The sequence below is a fragment of the Lithobates pipiens genome, unplaced genomic scaffold (assembly GCF_037356315.1).
Source record: "Lithobates pipiens isolate NorthernLeopardFrog02 unplaced genomic scaffold, aLitPip1_a1.2 Scaffold_22, whole genome shotgun sequence".
Classification (NCBI taxonomy): Eukaryota; Metazoa; Chordata; class Amphibia; order Anura; family Ranidae; genus Lithobates; species Lithobates pipiens.
The window spans coordinates 243,408,212-243,422,059 of NW_027507784.1; the positions used below are offsets into that span (position 1 = coordinate 243,408,212).

The 13,848-nt window shown below is 43.5% G+C and overlaps 1 protein-coding gene across 1 annotated transcript in view; it reads left to right on the forward strand.

Moving 5' to 3' along the window:
• Positions 1-13,848, forward strand: part of LOC143924556 (BOS complex subunit NOMO3-like) — a 210,978-nt gene that overhangs the window by 11,447 nt on the left and 185,683 nt on the right. The window contains exons 4-5 of the mRNA XM_077448933.1: positions 6,100-6,200; positions 10,830-10,936. Of these exons, the coding sequence (XP_077305059.1) occupies positions 6,100-6,200; positions 10,830-10,936 (208 nt within the window). The remainder of the gene's footprint in view (positions 1-6,099; positions 6,201-10,829; positions 10,937-13,848) is intronic.

Genomic DNA, 13,848 nt, shown 5'->3' on the forward strand with positions numbered 1-13,848 from the left:
GGCAGGAGCATAATTTAGGCTATCTGTTTTACTGCTAGGCCTGTGTGCTAGGTGGCAGGGGGCTCCTGGCTGCGGCATCTCAGGAACAGGCACAGTGTACCTGGGGATGCCAGCAGTACAGGGTCCTCCTCCCTCTTTTTTATTTTTTTTTTCCCTAGAGCTGGTCATTTAATCTACAAGTGTGGGGATGTTCTAGCAGGGTAGGATTGGTACTCACAGGAGTCCTCCTGAGGCATTGGGGGGGCGGCTCCTGCAGCTCAAGTCCTGGTATTCAGATGCTAATCTCCATGTGACTCTTCTCGAAGGTGCAGCAGTGATGTCGGGGCAGGAAGTCGTCTGACGGCCATATTTGGATGGCAAACATGGCCTGGAGGCAGGCTGGGCTATGGAACACCCCACGGCCTCTGCAATCCCCAATGCAGCGCTGGATCCACAGCGCCAGGCCAGGTTCCACCCTGTAGGACTTAAGGCTGTATTCACACCTATGCATTTTTTGTGCTTTTTGCATTTTGCACTACAGAACATGTTCCATAGGAAACCATGGTAAATGGACTGCAGTGCAAATCTGCAAAATGCAAAAAGCACTAAAAATGCATAGGTGTGAATCCAGCCTAAAGGGGTGGAGGAGAAAGCACTGGGCTCCATCTTACTGTTCCCTGTCATGCACCATGGAGGATGTTGTTTGCGGGGGAGACAGGTCTAAAGACGCTTGTGAATTCCTGCCTTAAGGTAAGAAAAAGGGGGCAGTGGCACCCCCCTTTTTTTTTTTTTGTTTTTTTTTTTTTCATACCTGGAGGAGGGGGCACTGGTTGTTTTCATGGGTGGTCAGGTGGCAGGCCAGCACATGAATTTTGTTCTGCTTTTTCTGCAGCGTTCCCCTTTTCTTCTTTTTTTTGGTTGTGTCTCTAACCCTGTTTGGGGGTGTTCTGGTTTGGGAATGTTTCTCCTTCTCCTCCTCCTTCTCCTCCTTCTCCTCCTCCTCCTTCTCCTCCTCCTTCTCCTCCTCCTTCTCCTCCTCCTTCTCCTCCTCCTTCTCCTCCTCCTTCTCCTCCTTCTCCTCCTTCTCCTTCTCCTCCTTCTCCTCCTTCTCCTCCTTCTCCTCCTCCTTCTCCTCCTCCTCCTCCTCCTTCTCCTTCTCCTCCTCCTTCTCCTCCTTCTCCCTCCTCCCTCCTCCCTCCTCCCTCCTCCCTCCTCCCTCCTCCCTCCTCCCTCCTCCTTCCTCCTTCCTCCTTCCTCCTTCCTCCTTCCTCCTTCCTCCTTCCTCCTTCCTCCTTCCTCCTTCCTTCTTCTTCCTTCTTCCTTCTCCCTTCAATTCTATTTTAAAGAACCCTATCATTTTGTGCTGCTTCTAGGAAAAAGGAAGAATTGGCATATATATATATAATTCTAGAACCTTTTTACCTAGTATCTCCAGTGCCACTCCTGTAATAATCGTGCAGGTTATGGTCCCTAAGGAACATTGGAGGCGTTGGAAGAAAGTTTGAACTGAGTCAGAGGAAGGGGAGCTAAAAGAGGAAAAAGTTTCTAAATGTCAATGCTTTCTCTTTCACTCTGAAGATACAGAAGGATTACTGGATGCCATCTATGATACGCTGGGCATGGGAAGAGAATATGGAGCTCTCAGTCCAGGATCAACTATATGCGGGTCTGCAAACAAAACAAGCCGGGACCTTCCCAGTACATGACACTTTTTAATAGATGTGAAAGAATGGAAAGAACAGGAAAACTTTTTTTTTTTTTTTAATTCTCCCCCCCCCCCCCCCCAAAAACAAATTTAAAGAGACTTTTTTTTTTTTTTTTTGTTTCCTTTTAAGCCGGGGTCCTCTTCTCTCATAGGAAAAAATGCCCCAAACTGGACACCTCATTATCGAAAATGTCCAAACTGTCCTTTGAAGACCCGTGTTCTGAAGGACCCAATGGTTGGGGAGGCAGAAGGCTATCTAAAATGGGCATGGGAGGCTTGCTCAGTGAACTTCAAGCCAAGATTAAATTTTGGATGCCTTCCTACTCTTTGTAAAGCAATAGCTTACATTGTGGATGCCTCTACCGAATCAGCAAAATTTGTGGCCAGATCCATGGCTTTCATGCAGCTAGAAGAGCTGTTTGGCTTCAATCGTGGATGTTGCTTCAAAATTGTGCGCTCATCCATTTTCAGGCGAACTATTGTTCGGGAAAGAGTTGGAGTCAGTCCTGGAAAGGACCGCAGACAAAAAAAGGGATTCCCTATTCCAAGAAAACAATAAAGAAAATAAATTTTTTTCGTCCCTTCAGGCATCCACAAGTTAAAGGCCCTAGAAAGCAAGAACAGAACAAGAGATGGTAATACAACAGTGAACGAGAGGAAAGTGTTTCATTTCAACCCAGCTCAGTCAAAGGCTAAACCCCAGTGACTAGAGCGTGTCTGATGGGAGGGAAACTGAGGTCCTTCCTTGCACCGTGGCAGGCAGTTACGAACAATAATTTTGCCATGGATCTCATTGCCTAGGGGGTACAGGATAGAATTCAACAACCCCCAAACAGATTTTTTTCTGATAACTTCCAAAGGACAAAACAAAATCGCCAGCAATCACAAAACTACTGCAAGACATATTGCACCAGAACCCGATAAGTCTCATTCCACAGTTTCAAGCAGAAGGTGGTTTCTTCTCTCCACATATTTTTGAGGGAAAAGCCCTCAGGAAAATTCAGATTCATTCTGAAGCTGAAAGAATGTAACTCTTTTTTTGTAGAATACAGAAAGTTCCAGATGGAATCAATCCACACTGCAAGGGGACTTCTATCTCTAAGGTTCTGGCAGAAGATTTACAGGGGTTGAGAGCTGCCGGGGTACAGATTATTCCCTATCTAGATGACCTTCTTCTCTTTGTGAACTTGGCGGAGGAAGTAAAGCAGTATCTAGAGCTGACTATCAACAATCTTCAAAAATTAGGATAGTGGATAAACCTGGAGAAATCATAACTCCAGCCATCTCAAAGTGACGTTCTTAGACTGTGTGATTAATTCAACAGTGAACAAAATATTTCTCATGAAGGAGAAATCTGAACTTGATGTCAGCAATTTCGGTATTCTATAGGAATCCTCAATCCTCAATCATCAATAAAATACTTGATGAGGCTTTTAGGCCCGATGATGTTGTCCATTCCCAGAGTCTTTTGGGCCCAGTTTTACGTGCGTCACCTACAAAACGTCATGCTCTCCGTTTGGAACAGGCTGATAGACTCACTTGCAACTCTAGAAGCTCCCCAATCAGTGAAACAACCAGTAAGATGGACTTTGGCCCCTAAAGGGTTGAACACTGAACTAAATCTTCAGATGTTCATTACACCCTAGAGGACGCTACTGCCTGTCTATGTTGAATCCCTTAGGATAGCGATAGAATGTGGTGATGGATGAGCTATTAGGGGTCCCGTCGAACTAGTGGATATGTACTCATGTTGAAGAATAACTGGGCCTAGATCTACAGTTGTGCTCATAAGTTTACATACCCTGGCAGAATTTGATTTCTTGGCCATTTTTCAGAGAATATGAATAACACAAAAACTTTTTTTTCACTCATGGTCAGTGTTTGGCTGAATCCATTTATTATAAATTGACTACAATTTGGAGTAAGAGGGGAGGGATTATCACGGTGCCACAAACAAATCGGCAAGTACTTTTTTTATATGAAAAAAACTTTTTATAAAAATAACTTCCCAGGGAAGAACCTGGCCTGCTACTTGCCATCTTTCTAGCTGGTCATCAAAATCTGTTTTTCTATTGATATGTGATGATTGCTTTGTACTGATGGCTCCCTTTTTAAGTCACATTTTTGTATATTTTGTATGGATAAAAGTGTTTTTTTTTTTTTTTTTTTTTTATATATATATAAAAGTACTTGCTGATTTGTTTGGGGCACCGTGATAATCCCTCCCCTCTTGCTCCAAATTGTACCTAATTATCGGGATGAGGTGCCTTATCTACTAAGGACATACCAGGCACATCTTTCTTTGCCTATAAATTAACTTTGTTTACCCTTTTTAAATAATAATAATCACAGCAGAAACTACCCAAATGACCCTGATCAAAAGTGTACATACCCCAATTCTTAATACTGTGTATTGCCCCCTTTAAGATCAATGACAGATTGAAGTCTTCTGTGGTAATTACGGATGAAGCGGTTTATCTTCTCAGATGGTAAAGCTGCCCATTCCTCTTGGCAAAAAGCCTCCAGTTCCTGTAAATTGTTGGGCTGTCTTGCATGAACTACACATTTGAGATCTCCCCAGAGTGGCTCAATGATATTGAGGTCAGCAGACTGAGATGGCCACTCTAGAACCTTCACTTTATTCTGCTGTAGCCAATGGCCAAATTTCCTGTGCCTTTTTTAGCTCACACATCTCCAAAACATCAGCGATCCACCTCTGTGTTTCACAGTAGGACTGGTGTACCTTTCATCATAGGCCTTGTTGACACCTCTCCAAATGAAGCTTTTATGGTTGTGGCCAAAAAGCTAAATTTTGGTTTCATCACTCCAGGCTTGTCTCTGTGCTGTTTGGCGTATTATAAGCACGATCCATTGTGCCATTTGCGTAGTAATGGCTTTATTCTGGTGACTCGACCATGCAGCCCATCTTTCTTCAAGTGCCTTCTTATTGTGCATCTTGAAACAGCCACACCACATGTTTTTCACAGAGTCCTGTATTTCACCTGAAGTTATTTGTGGGTTTTTCTTTGCATCCTGAGCAACAATTTTCCTGGCAGTTGTGGCTGAAATATTAGTTGGTCTACCTGACTGTGATTTAGTTTCAACAGAACCCCTCATTTTATACTTCTTCATTAGAGTTTGAACACTGCTGACTGGCATTTTCAATTCCTTGGGTATCTATTTTTATATATTCCTTTCCTGTTTTATACAGTTCAACTACATTTTCCTGCAGATCCTTTGACAATTCTTTTGCTTTCCCTATGGCTCAGAATACAGAAACGTCTGCAGCACTGGATGAAAGATGCAAGGGTCTGTCAGGAGTACAGAAACTCATTGACCTTTTAGACAACATGGTTGATAAATGGCTTTAGCCAAACACTAACCATGAGTGAAAAAGTTTGTGTGCTGTCATTCATATTCTCTGAAAAATGGCCAAGAAATCATAAATTCTACCAGGGTATGTAAACTTGTGAGCACAACTGTATAAATATATCCATCAATGGTATTGGCTTAACCTAATGGTGTGCATGTACATGTATTTGTCTATGGACTTGATAGAAAAAAGTTGAGCTGCGTGGTAAATGGCCACAAGATGGCAATATACTGTGATTAGCACCAACACATCTCTGACCCTATGATAGGTTAAAAAAATTTTGGTTTGGCCTGGCGTGACATCGCTGGACATCCCCCCCCCCCCCCCCCATATAGGGGCACCGTAAAGCCTTTAAGATGCCAAAAAATTGAATGTCGCGCTACCCTGAGGAAATTACAGTAAGCACACTGTGGACTGTGCAGGATGTTCTGACGGCATCTGACTCCCCACTGGGAACCTGTCTGGCCAGGAGGACGGCTCAGCATAGCGAGTACACAGCAGACTATGCAGGATGGACTGACGGCATCTACCAACGCATAGCTGTGCAAGTAACAGTGAGTTGAGTCTCCCTTGATGGGGTTGAGTGTTTCAAGCTGGTTATGTTTAGCCACTGACCTCGGCGGTAGTTATTGGCTGACTATCAAAAGCAAAGCCTCTTGAGTGAGGTGGTATGTCTATGCCTATGGTAGCCTTTGTCCCTGTTGAGTATAAGCATCCAGAATCCGTATCACTATTATGTGTACCATATACTGACTGGAAGCTGTTCTGATTACATACACTCCATTGGCCGCTGTTTCTGCTCAATTAGCGACTAGACTTGCAATACCTTTGTGTGTGTTAAAGGACTATCACATTATTTGTCAGAGGGAAATAGTATGGCAGGCAGTCTGCACACATGAGGCAGAAAGATATTTATTATACAAATGTTTATTGTTGCTTTGGTTGGTACGGGTTTTTATTTTTATTTATTTTTTAGTGTAATCTTTTTACTTTTTCTATAAAGTGTTTTCCTCACCATCTGTAACTTATTTCTTCACTTCAGAGCCGACCAGTGTTTCCCTCCATGTGGATGGAGTGAATGACATTTGTACAAAAGGGGAAGATGTTAATTTTATTTTCACCGGATTTTCAGTGAATGGAAAGGTATGGCATATGAGTTATTTTTTTTTTTTTTTTTTCTGTTTAATTTTAATGCAAACACTATTTAAAAAAAAAAAAAAAAAAAAAAAAATTAAAAATCCAAACGTGCCATTTTTTATTGAAAGCGGTTGTAAACCCTTACATATACCCAGTGAAGGGACTATTCTCAGGTGATATACCGAGATGAAACGAATCCTCCTACATACACTATATTACCAAAAGTTTCAGGATGCCACATGAACTTTAATGGAATCCCAGTCTTAGTCCGTAGGGTTCAAAATTGAGTTAGCCCACCCTTTGCAGCTATAACCTCTTCAAATCTTCTGGAAAGGCTGCCCACAAGGTTTAGGAGTGTGTCTATGGGAATGTTTGACCATTTGCCTCAGAGATATTCTAAAGGGCACTTTCATGCTTTGCATCATGATTTGCGCACCTACCCTCAGAAGTTGATGTTGGTCATTTTCAAGCATCACAAACAGGAAGTGCATAAGCTCTTCTTAACGCGTCGCAAACACCTTGCCAGTGCGTTTGTGGAGCGTTACCATAGACTTGAATGGGAGGCATTGAAAGGCTTCAATTTTGAAGCGACACAACGCTGATGCTTCATGTTTTGATAATGTGAACAGCACTGTGTGCTGTCCATAGTATCATTTGCATGGGCATTTGATGAGCGTTAAAATGCTCCTCAAATGCCTGCTTTGATAGCCAATGTGAACTTGGCCTTGTGAATAAATGCTTTTATTTTGAGACAAGTGCACACTAGAGGGTTATGCTTTAATATTCCATGTCTAAACTTTACAACCACTTTAAATCTACATTTGGCATGCTCTTGTCCCTACCACTGCTCAGTCCAAATACGCTTTTTTATTTTATTTTTTAGCTATTGGGGAGCACAACGCAATAGTTTAAGCCCGAGTGGCCAATTGGCAGGTGCACTGTCACAGGAAGGATGGGGGATTTTGGGAGTTTGGTTAGTAGCTAGGCATAATCAAATTTGATATTTCAGTTACTATTGGACCTCTGCCTGGGTTAAATTGTCTACTAGCTTCTTATATCCTCCTGGTCTGGCTCTTAGAGGCGATACTTCTTCTTTACCCTGTTTATTCTTGTCTGACATCTTCACTGCTCCTCATTCTCAACAACGAGCAAAAATAACCATCAGGTGCAGGTTGTAACTCCTTTTGCAGAGGTCTCTCTGCTGGATGGGGGTCCATAAAATTTACATGATGCTAGAATTATTCCACTAATATCACTTTAAACAGAAATAACAGTTGTGGGTTAACTGAGTGTATTAAAATGGATGTAAATCCTCTCGTATATGAATCTTCAGTGAAGTGAGCAGCCTCAGATGATACACAGAGATAAACAAATCTCCCTACATACATTGTTTGTAGATCTGCTGTCTTCTGCTTGCTATATTCTTTAGAAAAATTAGAGTTACGCTTACCGGTAACGTCTTTTCCAGTAGTCTTTCAGGACAGCCACTATGAGAGATAGTCTCCTCCTCTTCCTCTGGAAACACTGCACCAGACCATAAATTCTTACTTCCCCTGCCGGACCTCAGTTTATATCGAGATTACCTCCGGCCAGCTGGGGAGACGCAAGAACACATTAATAACACATTGTCAAATACCATTATCCTGCTGCGTTCTGGTCTTTTGTAAGACTCCCCCCAATTTTCGGGTGGGTAACTAGGGCTGTCCTGAAAGACTACTGGAAAAGACATTACCGGTAAGCGCAACTCTAATCGTCTTTCAGGACAGCCACTATGAGAGGATTAACGAGCACTTACCAGTTAGGGTGGGACTACAGCTTGCAAAACGTTTCGCCCAAAGGCCTGCTCACCTGCTGACACCAGATCCACTCTGTAGTGTCTTACGAAAGTGGAGTAGCTGGACCATGTTTCTACCCTTCAAATCTGTTCTGGCGTTGCGCCCGCTCTTTATGCCTGGGAGGCTGCCATAGCTCTTGTAGAGTGTGCTTTAATACCCACTGGGATTTCATTCCCTGCCACTGAATAAGCCTGCTCGATGGCTACTCTGAGCCATCTAGCAATAGTGCGTCGGCACCTTTTCTGGCCCTGGAAAACAAAACAAATAAGGAGTCTGACCTTCTGAATGTCTTGTTCGTACGGGGTTTTCCGCTTAAGAGGAAAGGATTTTTTCCTGTCCGCTGTACGGCCTAGAACAGTCTCTAGCCTCCGTCAAAGGTATCCCACACAGTTTTTACCTTGGAGGCACTATTCCCCTGGCCACATTTTTAGCCAGAGGGCCCTTCTGGGCGAATTGGCTAGAGCTGCCGTTCTGCCCGACATGTGGACAGACTCAGCAGAGGCGTCTGCTATGTAAGCGATACCTCGCAGCATAGTATGGAAGGACAACAGAATGGTTTCCTTATCTGTGCCTGCCTCAATATGTTGTTGGATCTGTGAGAGCCAGTGCTCTAAATTGCGAGCCACAACTGCCATTTCAGGCTTTAAATTGCCGATAGCTGAGTCCCACTTTTTTTTTTTAAGCGGAGAGTCAATCCTTTTGTCCATGACATGTGCCAAAGCCCCCATGTCTTCAAACGCCAGATCTGTGTGTCTGGAGACCTGGGAGAAGGCGGCATCTAATTTGGGATTTTTATTCCAAATGCATGCCGGGTCTTCTGAAAATGGGAATGTTCTTTTAAGGGATCTAGAAAAGAAGGGCTTTCTCTCAGGATCCTGCCACTCCTTTTTAACTGTTTCCATCAGTACCTCGTGCACTGGAAACACCCTTCTCTTTGGTTCCCCTAAACCCGAGTACATTTGGTCATGAAGGGTTAGGGGTTTCTTATCCGCCTGGATACCGAGGGTTGTATAAATCGCTTTTAAGAGGTCCTCTGCCTCATCAAGGGATAATTTATACCTGGAGGCTTTCCTGGACCCCCCGTCCTGGTCCTCCCCCTCTGAACCCTCCTGGGAATCGGAAGAGGAACTGTCTGGAAGTCCCTTTCCTGTCCCTGAAGGGTCTGCAACCTCTGTTCCCCCCTGTTGTAGCAGGTTGAACCGGAGCAGAACTCTGTGCTAGAGGTGGGGTTGTATCCTGGGGAGCTAGACTCGTAGGAAGCTGAAACTTTTCAAACGGGGATCTAAATGAAGAGAAGGTGGACGAGAGCTCTTTGACTGAAGCTGCTAGTCCTGACTCCTGTTCAGATTCCCTTTCCTTAACAAGGGAATCTATACAGTCTCTGCATAACACTTTTGTCCAAGATTCCCCTAAATGTCCCTACAGGAGGCACACTTCTTTTTAGAGCTATGCGTGGACTTAGTTTTTTCCGTAGCTTTCTGAAAAATAAGTAAAAAAGAAAAAAACTGAGTAAAAAAGTCATCACAAAGCTCAGGATACAACCCTGGGAGTGCACTAGATCCCTCTTTAAATGCAGGGATCTGAGCCTCCCCCTCCCCCCGGCCACCTACAGGGTCTGTTCCCCCCCCCCCCCCCCCATTGATAGAACCATACATGGGGGGGGGGGGAATCCTAGATAGAGTACCCCTCCCCAGTGTGCTCTTACCTTAGGCATGCTGGAGGTAGTGTCTGTTGGTTGAGCATCAGCTGCCGACATGACTGCAGGTGGCTGCTTACCACCGAGTCTCACGCTGCCTGTGCGTTCCCGACTCGTCTCCAGCTTGTGCCCGGCCCTCCTATCAGCTTCACGACCCAGAACTGGAAGTCGATCGTATTTGAGGTCAAGCCTTCGCTTCCGCCGGATACGACGTTGCCTGTCTTTCGGCCCGCTCGGTTCAAAGAAGAAAGGCGGTCTGTACCCTTGTACAGGGAAATCCGAACGGCTTGCCAGCTGCGTCCCTGTAGACGCGATAGGAGTCCCCCACGACCTGAAGCCGCACTCTACTAGGAAGGGGTGGCAACACCTGGTGAGGTAAGTAAGCCGAACGTCAATTCGAACGGCTTGAACCCAGTTTTCCCCTTGCGAAGCCCCTGCTTATTTTAACCGAGTTCTTGACGAAAAAATGGCCAAAGCCTCCCTGACTGACCTGCCTGGTCCCTGCACAGTGTCTCCCCGCCGGAGGAAACACTAATAACTGAGGTCCGGCAGGGGAAGTAAGAATTTATGGGCTGGCGCAGTGTTTCCAGAGGAAGAGAAGGAGACTATCTCTCATAGTGGCTGTCCTGAAAGACGATTAGGCAAATTAACATCATGTTAGAATTTTTTTTTTTCTTCCTGTTTCAGCGGTAGGGGAGTCTTGGCATACACTGTGTGTGACAGCTGATTGGAGGAAAGGCGTACAATTTCAAAGCTTATTTACTGCATTGCAGTGTGAACTGTGCACATAGAAAACAACTGTGCAATGTAAAAAAGTGCAGGTCACTTGCTATGTGTGGGTCCTAAAGGTTTTACTTCTTTCCCTATTCTAGCCAGTCTTTATTCGTAGCACATCTTCACAGATGTTCTCATATTTGGAAATCCACTGTTGCATGTTAAACATAAATCAGTTTATAGCACAGCAATGTGCGGAGAATGGATTAATGGAGTCATTATTCTAATGTTCGTAATGAATGGTATATAATATGCATACATAGTTGCATACACAACATGTTTAAATCTAACATTTCACATTATTCATAATTTTTAATTATCACATTGCAGGTTCTCAGCAGAAATCAGGACCTGGGTCCAGTTGGAGTGCAGGTTTCTTTGAGAAGAACAGGCAGTAGCGTAAACCTACAGACAACCACCACTCAACAAAGTGGAAAGTAAGGGGTGTTTTTTTTTTTTTTTTTTTTGTTTTTTTAAATGCATGAACACAAAATGCATACCCAATTTTTCCCAAGAGCTCTAACTTGGTGAACCTTTATGCACAAACATATTAATATATAAGGTACAGTGCCTTGAAAAAGTATTCATACCCCTTGAAATTTTCCACATTTTTTCATGTTGCAAAAATTGCAAAAAAATGCAAAAATTCAAAATGAAAGACAGATTGCAAAAGACAGTAGGACAAACCCCAAAAACTTCTTCAAAATATATTAATAGTAAAAAGGTTAAGTCTGAGCATGTAGGCCCTTTGCAAAATAATCTGGAGTGGGTGACTGGGGACAAAGAGAAGGCTAACTAATTAAATACTTTCTTCAGCTCTGTGTATACAAAGGAGCATGGGGGAGCTCATGTCCATAATGGGGGGTGGTACTGACGCAGCCCCAAATCCACAATGGCTCATAAGTGATATGGTCCAGAAATATTTGGACAGAATAAAGGTGGATAAAGCACCTGGACCTGATGGCATCCACCCACGGATCCTAAAAGAACTGAGCTCTGTAATTTCAAAGCCATTGTATCAAATTTTTAGGGACTCATTAATGACAGGAATAGTACCACTGGATTGGCGCATGGCCAATGTGGTGCCTATATTTAAAAAGGGAACAAAGTCTTTACCAAGTAACTATAGACCTGTTAGTTTAACTTCTATAGTTGGGAAGATACTGGAGGGATTAATAAAAGACCACATAGACGAGTTCTTGCAGGAAAAAAATATTTTGAGCAACAGACAGCATGGATTCATGAAAGACAGAAGTTGTCAGACAAACCTGATTTCTTTTTATGAGGTGGTAAGTAAAACCTTGGACAGAGGGGTGGCGTTGGACGTGATAAATTTGGATTTTGCAAAAGCGTTCGATACAGTTCCGCACACACGGCTCATGTGTAAGGTAAAGTCTACAGGTTTGGAAACATCAGTTTGTAGATGGATAGAAAACTGGCTAAAAGACAGAATTCAGAGAGTCGTGGTTAATGATTCTTACTCTGAATGGTCTAAGGTTATCAGTGGTGTACCCCAAGGTTCAGTGCTGGGACCCTTGCTTTTTAATATCTTTATAAATGATATTGGGTCTGGGATCAAAAGTAACATTTCTGTCTTTGCAGATGACACCAAGCTATGCAGTGCAGTAACGTCCTTACAGGATGTCACCAATTTACAAGCCAACCTCAATGCTCTGTCTAATTGGGCAACTATGTGGCAGATGAGGTTTAATGTTGATAAATGTAAAGTTATACACTTGGGGGCTAAGAATATGCATGCATCATACATGCTAGGGGGAGTACAACTGGGGGAATCCATAGTGGAGAAGGATCTGGGGGTTTTGGTAGATCATAAGCTCAATAATAGCATGCAATGCCAAGCTGCGGTTTCCAAAGCGAGCAAAGTCCTTTCCTGTATTAAGAGAGGTATGTACTCCAGAGAGAGAGAGAGATATCATTTTGCCCCTGTTCAAATCATTAGTAAGACCTCATCTGGAATATGCCGTTCAGTTTTGGGCACCAGTTCTCAAAAAAGGATATCGGGGAACTGGAGAAAGGTGCAGAGAAGGGCAACCAAACTGATAAGAGGCATGGAGGAACTCCGCTATGAGGAAAGATTAGAGGAACTGAATTTATTCACTCTTGATAAGAGGAGATTAAGGGGGGATTTGATCAACATGTACAAATATATAAGGGGTCCATATAGCAAACTTGGTGTCGAGTTATTCACTTTACAGTCAACAAAGAGGACAAGGGGGCACTCTTTACGTCTAGAGGAGAAGAGATTTCATCTCCGAATACGGAAAGGTTTCTTCACAGTAAGAGCTGTGAAAATGTGGAATAGACTCCCTGCAGAGGTGGTTATGGCCAGCTCAGTGGATTGCTTTAAGAAAGGCCTGGATTATTTCCTAAGTGTACAGAATATAACTGGGTACTAACATTTATAGGTAAAGTTGATCTGGGGGAAAAAACCGTTTGCCTCTTGGAAGGAATTTTTTCCCCTGCTTTAGCAAATTGGATCATGCTCTGCTGGGGTTTTTGACCTTATGCACGATCTCACAAAAGTGAGTACACCCCTCACATTTTTGTTAATATTTTATTATATCTTTTCATGTGACAACACTGAAGAAATTACACTTTACATTGTAGCAAAGTAGTGAGTGTACAGCTGGTTTAACAGTGTAAATTTGCTGTCCCCTCAAAATAACTCGACACACAGCCATTAAGGTCTAAGCCATTGGCAACAAAAGTGAGTACACCCCTAAGTGAGAATGTCCAAATTGGGCCCAATTTGCCATTTTCCCTCCCCTGTAGCAGGTGACACGTTAGTGTTGCAAGGTCTCAGGTGTGAATGGGGAGCAGGTGTGTTAAATTTGGGGTTATGGCTCTCTCTCTCATATTGGTCACTGGAAGTTCAACATGGCACCCTATGGCAAAGAAGTCTTTTAGAAGCTGAAAAAAAGATTTGTTACTCTAAATAAAGATGGCCTAGGCTATAGGAGGATTGCCAAGACCCTGAAACTGAGCTGCAGCATGGTGACTAAGACAATACATCTGTTTAACAGGACAGGTTCCACTCAGAACAGCCTCGCCATGGTCGACCAAAGAAGTTGAATGCACATGCTCAGCGTCATATTCAGAGATTGTCTTTGGGAAATAGACCTATGGTTGCTGCAGAGGTTGAAGGGGTGGGGGGTCAGCCTGTCAGTGCTCAGACCATACACCGCACACTGCAAAAATTTGGTCTGCATGGTTGTCATCCCAGAAGGAAGCCTCTTCTAAAGATGATGCACAAGAAAGCCCGCAAACAGTTTGTTGAAGACTAAGGACATGGATTACTGGAACCATGTCCTGTGGTCTGATGAGACCA